Source organism: Ranitomeya imitator, chromosome 9 (genome assembly GCF_032444005.1).
Source record: "Ranitomeya imitator isolate aRanImi1 chromosome 9, aRanImi1.pri, whole genome shotgun sequence".
NCBI classification, from domain to species: Eukaryota; Metazoa; Chordata; class Amphibia; order Anura; family Dendrobatidae; genus Ranitomeya; species Ranitomeya imitator.
This window is the reverse complement of record NC_091290.1, coordinates 10,122,874-10,131,726: the sequence shown is the minus strand read 5'-3', so window position 1 is coordinate 10,131,726 and position 8,853 is coordinate 10,122,874. Positions and strand designations below refer to the sequence as shown.

General features: G+C 49.1%; 1 protein-coding gene across 1 annotated transcript in view; it reads left to right on the top strand.

The window, feature by feature from the left end:
- The first annotated feature begins 542 nt into the window (after positions 1-542).
- The window catches only part of LOC138648850 (transmembrane protein 263-B-like), a 149,690-nt gene continuing 141,379 nt past the window's right edge, over positions 543-8,853 (top strand). Inside the window, exons 1-2 of the mRNA XM_069738801.1 lie at positions 543-653; positions 2,521-2,605. Of these exons, the coding sequence (XP_069594902.1) occupies positions 648-653; positions 2,521-2,605 (91 nt within the window). The 5' untranslated portion in view covers positions 543-647. The remainder of the gene's footprint in view (positions 654-2,520; positions 2,606-8,853) is intronic.

Below are 8,853 nucleotides of genomic sequence, written 5' to 3'. Positions count from 1 at the left end.
GTAGTATATTGCCCAGTCATGTAGTATATTGCCCAGTCATGTAGTATATTGCGCAGCCAGGTTTGTCACAGTTTAAAAAATAAACAATAAGCATATAGTCACCTTTCCTAGGGCCCCTTGTAATCCATGGCAGCTTCCGCTCTCAGGGTTGGTATGACTATGAGCGCAGGACCTGTGATGAAGTCGCGGTCACATGACCGTGACGTCATGGCAGGTCCTTCTCCTATACCATCTTTGCCACTGGACAATGAGATCGTTCAGCAGGATCACGCTGCTTGTTGATGGTTTCCAGACTGAGCGGAAAATAAAATTGGTGTTAACAATATGCAAAGTGTCTCCTGGTGGAGGCCGGAGATCGCAGAGCTGGAGGTGGCTGTATATATCTGGTGTCCAGGCTGCGGTATGCTGCTATGCACACGTATATAGGCGCTATACAGAGGGTATCGCCTGTGCACTCCGTCCATGGTGCTGAAACACTTCCCTGCCACACACAACATGGCCGCCGGCTCCGTGCCGCGGGCTCCGAGGCTCCTGGTGACGTCACTTCCGCCCGCCAGTAGTCGGTGTTTACCTGCAGAGCGGAGCGCCCCCCGCAGAGCGCGCAGGAGGAGCTGACAGGACCGGAGACCGCGCCGCCGCCAGCTGCCATGAAGGTGAGGCTGCTTCCATCCTGTCACTGACTTATCTGCACCTCCTAGGGTAGGACTACGACCCCCAGCATGCCCTGACAGCTGCAGGAGGGCGCAGCATGCTGGGACTTGTGGTTGGAGCGGCAGAAGTTAGGGAACATACACTATTGCAGCCTTTGGGGTCACTGGGAGCTTTGCTGTGGAGACCATGGGGCGCCCCGTACAGGAGGGGGTGACGTGAAAGGACCAAGAATCCCGTCAGCTGCCGCTTCGCATCGGGCGCACACTCAGAGGGGTGCACGGGATTGGGGAACATGCCTGCTGCCACCGTACTAACACAGCGCCACCCCTGTGCCCAGGCCGGCGGCGGTACTGCACTCAGTCACTGTGACCCCTCCCTGACACGGCGGTCATTTATCACAGGTCACAGTAATCTGCCCCCGTACTACAGTCAGCACTACTGCGCCTCCCCCGTAATCACACCTCCCCCAGAGTCACGCTGCCCCCGTAATCACACCGCCTCCGTAATCACACTGCCCCCATAATCACACCGCCTCCGTAATCACACCGCCCCCGTAATCACACCGCCCCCGTAGTCACACCGCCCCCATAATCACACCGCCTCCGTAATCACACCTCCCCCATAATCACACCGCCTCCGTAATCACACCTCCTCCATAATCACACCGCCTCCGTAATCACACTGCCCCCATAATCACACCGCCTCCGTAATCACACCTCCCCCATAATCACACCGCCTCCGTAATCACACTGCCCCCATAATCACACCGCCTCCGTAATCACACCTCCCCCATAATCACACCGCCTCCGTAATCACACTGCCCCCATAATCACACCGCCTCCGTAATCACACCGCCCCGTACTACAGTCAGCACTACTGCACCCCCCCCGTAATCACACCTCCCCCAGAGTCACGCTGCCCCCGTAATCACGCCTCCCCCCGTAATCACACCCTCCCTGTAATCACACCGCCCCGTACTACAGTCAGCACTACTGCGCCTCCCCCGTAATCACACCTCCCCCAGAGTCACGCTGCCCCCGTAATCACACCGCCTCCGTAATCACACTGCCCCCATAATCACACCGCCTCCGTAATCACACTGCCCCCATAATCACACCGCCTCCGTAATCACACCGCCCCGTACTACAGTCAGCACTACTGCACCCCCCTGTAATCACACCACCCCCATAATCACGCCTCCCCCCGTAATCACGCCTCCCCCCGTAATCACGCCTCCCCCCGTAATCACGCCTCCCCCGTAATCACGCCTTCCCCCGTAATCACGCCTCCCCCCGTAATCACGCCTCCCCGTAATCACGCCTCCCCCCGTAATCACGCCTCCCCCGTAATCACGCCTTCCCCCGTAATCACGCCTCCCCCCGTAATCACGCCTCCCCGTAATCACGCCTTCCCCCGTAATCACACCTTCCCCCGTAATCACGCCTCCCCCCGTAATCACGCCTCCCCCCGTAATCACGCCTCCCCCGTAATCACGCCTCCCCCGTAATCACGCCTTCCCCCGTAATCACGCCTTCCCCCGTAATCACGCCTCCCCCGTAATCACGCCTCCCCCGTAATCACGCCTCCCCCGTAATCACGCCTCCCCCCGTAATCACGCCTCCCCCCGTAATCACGCCTCCCCCGTAATCACGCCTCCCCCGTAATCACGCCTCCCCCGTAATCACGCCTCCCCCCGTAATCACGCCTCCCCCGTAATCACGCCTCCCTGTAATCACGCCTCCCCCGTAATCACGCCTTCCCCCGTAATCACGCCTTCCCCCGTAATCACGCCTCCCCCCGTAATCACACCGCCGCACTTCACGGCATCGGGACCCTCCAAAATGTAAAGTTTTTTTTTCCCTTTAATAGGGATCAACTTCTGAAATGTTGGAAGATGAAGCCGCAGCAACCGATGAAGAAGAGATTCCCGCTCCCTCATCTGAGGACCCTGCAGGTCAGATGCCAAGAAAACTCCGCTACTGCTCTCTGTGTGCAGCCACTGTGCAGACCTATGCATCGCCATGGTGACAGACGACAAACAGACCCCTGCGTAGTCTGACCCTGCCGTCATCTCTGCATTACTGTGTATTCTAGCAGGAAGTAAAGGACGGACAGACGGGATCAGACTGCAGAACGAATTAGTAGTCTGTTACCATGGAGACACATTGCTCTGTATCTGAGCTGCAGACACAGAGTGATTTAATCCGTTCTATTTGCCAAATACTTCACTTTATCAATCCATGGGCACATTGATGAGGATGGTGGCCGTGCCCGGCAGTGACGCTGCTCTGTGGAGAAGTAATGAAAGCTCGATTTGGGTTGAGAGTTAAAGGGGATTAACATAAAGGTTCGTTCCTGTTTGGGAAAATCCCTTTTTGTAAACTTCAGTTTAATATAATAATGGCTTTTCTCCCTATTCCCAGGTCCGACACTGAGTCTCTGCCGCTGCTCCTGGTGTCTGTTACTGTCTGCAGTGCTTATGTCACATCGACAGCGCTGCAGCCAATCAGAGTGCTCAGCGGCTCTGCAAAAGTAAATGGCACAAGCCGTCAGCGCTGCAGACAGGAGCAGCCACTGGGAGCAGCGGCAGAGACTCAGGACCAGGGGAGGGGGAGTGAAGCACGAAAAAAACAAAACAGAAGTGCAGCCACGGGACAGGCGGTTTCTAAAACTGGAAAACCCATTAAAGTGTGTCTGAAAGAAAAGAGACTTTTTATGTAAAACCTGAGAAATAAGTATTTGATACTCTGTCGATTTTGCAAGTTTTTCCCCCTACACAGAATGGAGAGGTCTGTAATTTTTATCGTAGGTACACTTCACCTGTGAGAGACAGAATCTAAAAATAAAATCCAGAAAAATCACATTGTAGGATTTTTACATAACTAATTTGCATGAAATAATTATTTGATACAATAGAAAAACAGAACTTAATATTTGGTGCCGAAACCTTTATTTGCAATTACCGAGGCCAGACGTTTCCTGTAGTTCCTGGCCAGGTTTGCACACACTGCAGCAGGGATTTTGGCCCCCTCCTCCATACAGATCTTTCAGGTTTCGGGGCTGTCACCGTGCAACATTGAGTTTCAGCTCCTCCAAAGTTCGATGTTTCCCCCACCATGCTTCATGGTTGGGATGGTGTTCTTTGTGTTGTACTCATCCTTTTTTTTTTTTTTTTTTTTTTAACCTCCAAACACGGCGAGTGGAGTTGATATCAACAAGTTATATTTTGGTCTCAGCTGACCACATGACCTTCTCCCATGTCTCCTCTGGATCATCCAGATGGTCATTGGCGAACTTCAGACAGACCTGGAGACATGTGCTGGCATGAGCAGGGGGACCTTGCGTGCTCTGTAGGATCTTAATCCATGACTGAGTAGTGTGTTACTAACGATAATGTATGAGACTGTGGTCCCAACTCTCTTCAGGTCATTGACCAGGACTGGCGTGAGGTAAGCTATAGACTGGACCAAAGGGAGTCATTGGACGTGGAATATATTGATTTTTCCAAAGCGTTTGATACCGTGCCGCACAAAATGACAATGCTTGGTCTGGGGGAATATGTGTGTAAACGGGTAAGTAACTGGCTGAGTGATAGAAAGCAGAGGGTGGTTATAAATGGTATAGTCTCTAACTGGGTCGCTGTGACCAGTGGGGACCGCAGGGGTCGGTATTGGGACCTTTTCTCTTTAACATATTTATTAACGATCTGGTAGAAGGTTTACACAGTAAAATATCGATATTTGCAGATGATACAAAACTATGTAAAGCAGTTAATACAAGAGAAGATAGTATTCTGCTACAGATGGATCTGGATAAGTTGGAAACTAGGGCTGAAAGGTGGCAGATGAGGTTTAGCAATGATAAATGTAAGGTTATACACATGGGAAGAAGGAATCAATATCACCATTACACACTGAACGGGAAACCACTGGGTAAATCTGACAGGGAGAAGGACTTGGGGATCCTAGTTAATGATAAACTTACCTGGAGCAGCCAGTGCCAGGCAGCAGCTGCCAAGGCAAACAGGATCATGGGGTGCATTAAAAGAGGTCTGGATACACATGATGAGAGCATTATACTGCCTTTGTACAAATCCCTGGTTAGACCGCACATGGAGTACTGTGTCCAGTTTTGGGCACTGGTGCTCAGGAAGGATATAATGGAACTAGAGAGAGTACAAAGGAGGGCAAAAAATTAATAAAGGAGATGGGGAACTACAAAACCCAGAGAGATTAGCAAAAATAGGATTGTTTAGTCTAGAAAAAAGACGACTGTGGGGCGATCTAATAACCATGTTTAACCCCTTTATGCCATCGGACAGAATAGTACGTCTGATGCCAGTATCCCCTGCTTTGATGCGGGCTCCGCCGGTGAGCCTGCATCAAAGCCCGGACATGTCGGCTGCAATATGCGATCCGCCCGTGCCTATTAACTAGTTAAATGCCGCTGTCAAGCTCTGACAACGGCATTCAACAAGGGCTTCCGGCCAGAAATGTGCACACCAGTGACCCCCGTCACATGTTTGGGGGTCATCGGCACGTCAGCATGACAGCCAGAGTTCTCCTTGAGACCTCTATGGTTGTTGATGCCGGATTGCTGTGAGCGCCACCCTGTGGTCGGAGCTCATAGCAACTCAGCAATTCCGCTACATAGTGGCGATCTGAACGTCACCTCTATGTAGCAGAGCCGATCGAGTGGTGCCAGCTTCTAGCCTCCCATGGAGGCTATTGAAGCATGGCAAAAGTAAAAAAAAAAAAAAGTTTTTAAAAATATGAAAAAATAAAAGTTTAAATCACCCCCCTTTCGCCCCATTCAAAATAAAACAATAAAAAAATCAAACCTGCACATGTTTGGTATCGCTGCTTTCAGAATCGCCTGATCTATCAATAATAAAAAGCATTGATCACTAAACGGCGTAGCGAGAAAAAAATTCAAACCCCCCAGAATTACGTTTTTTTGGTCGCTGCGACATTGAATTAAAATGCAATAACGGGCGATCAAAAGAACATATCTGCACAAAAGTGGTATCATTAAAAACGTCAGCTCGGCACGCAAAAAATAAGCCCTCACTTGACCCGAGATCATGAAAAATTGAGTTGCTACAGGTATCGAAAAATGGCGCCATTTTTTTTTTTTAGCAAAGTTTGGATTTTGTTTCACCACTTAAATAAAAAAGAACCTAGACATGTTTAGTGTCTATGAACTTGTAATGATCTGGAGAATCATAAGGGCAGCTCAGTTTTAGCATTTAGTGAAGCTAGAAAAAAAGCCAAACAAAAAAACAAGTGTGGGATTGCACTTTTTTTTGCAATTTCACTGCACTTGAATTTTTTTTCCTCTTTTCTAGTACACGACATGGTAAGATCAATGGTGTTGATCAAAAGTACAACTCGTCCTGCAAAAAATGAGCCCTCACATGGCCATATTGACGGAAAAATAAAGTTGTGGCTCTGGAAAGGAGGGGAGCGAAAAATGAAAACGCGAAACCGGAAAAGCTCCGGGGTTTAAGGGGTTAAAAGAGGTCTGGATACACATGATGAGAACATTATACTGCCTCTGTAGAAATCCCTGGTTAGACCGCGCATGGAGTACTGTGTACAGTTTTGCGCACCTGTGCTCAGGAAGGATATAATGGAACTAGAGGGAGTACAAACGAGGGCAACAAAATTAATGAAGGGGATTGGGGAACAACAATACCCAGAAAGATTAGCAAAATTACGATTATTTAGACTAGAAAAAAGACGACTGAGGGGCGATCTAATAACCATGTATAAGTATTATAGCGAGTGTACTCGTTTTTTCCAGAGCACGCTCGGGTGACCTCCGAGTATTTATGACTGCTCGGAGATTAAGTTTTCGTCTCCTCAGCAGCATGATTTACAGCTATTAGCCAGCCTGAGTACATGGGGGGATTTCCTAGCAACCAGGCAACCCCCACATGTACTCAGCCTGGCTAATAGCTGTAAATCATTCAGCTGCCGCCATGAAAACTAAATCTCCGAACACTAACAACTACTCGGACGTCACCCGAGCGTGCTCTGGAAAACCCGAGCAACGAGTATACTAGCTCATCACTAATAAGTATATAAGGGGACAATACAAATATCTCGCTGAGGATCTGTTTATACCAAGGAAGGTGACGGGCACAAGGGGGCATTCTCTGCGTCTGGAGGAGAGAAGGTTTTTCCACCAACATAGAAGAGGATTCTTTATTGTTAGGGCAGTGAGAATCTGGAATTGCTTGCCTGAGGAGGTGGTGATGGCGAACTCAGTCGAGGGGTTCAAGAGAGGCCTGGATGTCTTCCTGAAGCAGAACAATATTGTATCATACAATTAGGTTCTGTAGAAGGACGTAGATCTGGGGATTTATTATGATGGAATATAGGCTGAACTGGATGGACAAATGTCTTTTTTTCGACCTTGCTAGCTATGTTACTATGTTACTCCCGTGTAGTTCTGGGATGATTCCTGACCTTTCTCAGAATCAGAACGAGATCTTGCACAGAGCCCCAGACTGAGGAAGACTGACCGTCATCTTGTGCTTGCGCTAACAGTTGTCGCCTTCTCACCAAGCTGCTTGCCTATTGTCCTGTAGCCCATCCCAGCCTTGTGCAGGTCTACAGTTTTCTTCCTGGTGTCTTTAGACAGCTCTTTGGTCTTGGCCATGGTGGAGAGGTTGGAATATGATTGTATGGACAGGTGTCTTTTACGCAAGTAACAAGATCAATGAGCGATACGTGTGGGGTCCTCCTACACCCCCACTCCATTAGGACCTGCTGCCGACCTTCTTTGAGCTACTTAGGTAGCTATACCTATGGCTATCTTTGCCTATTAGGGTTACGTGTGACCTCACGACTAGCTATTAGGGTTACGTGTGACCTCACGACTAGCTGTTCTTTCTACATTGGCATTTTATTTCAATCCTTACAGCCTCTAATGTTGGCTGTTTTCTCCATTCCATGAAATATCACATGTGCCTTCCTCTCCATCTTGAGACATACCGTATTGTTATGATAGGCAATTCAGTATCACAATGGACATAGCGGTCAGAGCACATACAGTGATCTGACAACAACCCAAAAAAATAGAACGAGCTCTGAGACGTGGAAACTCTGCAGACCGCAATCCCTAATCCTCTCCAAACAACACTAGAGGCAGCCGTGGATTGCGCCTAACTCTGCCTATGCAACTCGGCACAGCCTGAGAAACTAACTAGCCTGAAGATAGAAAAATAAGCCTACCTTGCCTCAGAGAAATACCCCAAAGGAAAAGGCAGCCCCCCACATATAATGACTGTGAGTTAAGATGAAAAGCCAAACGTAGGGATGAAATAGATTCAGCAAAGTGAGGCCCGACTTTCTAAACAGAGCGAGGATAGGAAAGATAACTTTGCGGTCTACACAAAACCCTAAAGAAAACCACGCAAAGGGGGCAAAAAGACCCTCCGTACCGAAATAACGGCACGGAGGTACACCCTCTGCGTCCCAGAGCTTCCAGCAAAACAAATAGACAAGCTGGACAGAAAAAATAGCAACAAATAGCAAAGAAGAACCTAGCTATGCAGAGCAGCAGGCCACAGGAATGATCCAGGGAAAAACAAGTCCAACACTGGAACATTGACAGGAAGCATGGATCAAAGCATTAGGTGGAGTTAAGTAGAGAAGCACCTAACGACCTCACCAGATCACCTGAGGGAGGAAACTCAGAAGCCGCAGTACCACTTTCCTCCACAAACGGAAGCTCCCAGAGAGAATCAGCCGAAGTACCACTTGTGACCACAGGAGTGAACTCTGCCACAGAATTCACAACAGTACCCCCCCCCCCTTGAGGAGGGATCACCGAACCCTCACCAGAGCCCCCAGGCCGACCAGGATGAGCCACATGAAAGGCACGAACAAGATCGGGAGCATGGACATCAGAGGCAAAAACCCAGGAATTATCTTCCTGAGCATAACCCTTCCATTTAACCAGATACTGGAGTTTCCGTCTTGAAACACGAGAATCCAAAATCTTCTCCACAATATACTCCAATTCCCCCTCCACCAAAACCGGGGCAGGAGGGTCAACAGATGGAACCATAGGTGCCACGTATCTCCGCAACAATGACCTATGGAATACGTTATGTATGGAAAAAGAATCTGGGAGGGTCAGACGAAAAGACACAGGATTAAGAACCTCAGAAATCCTATACGGACCAATGAA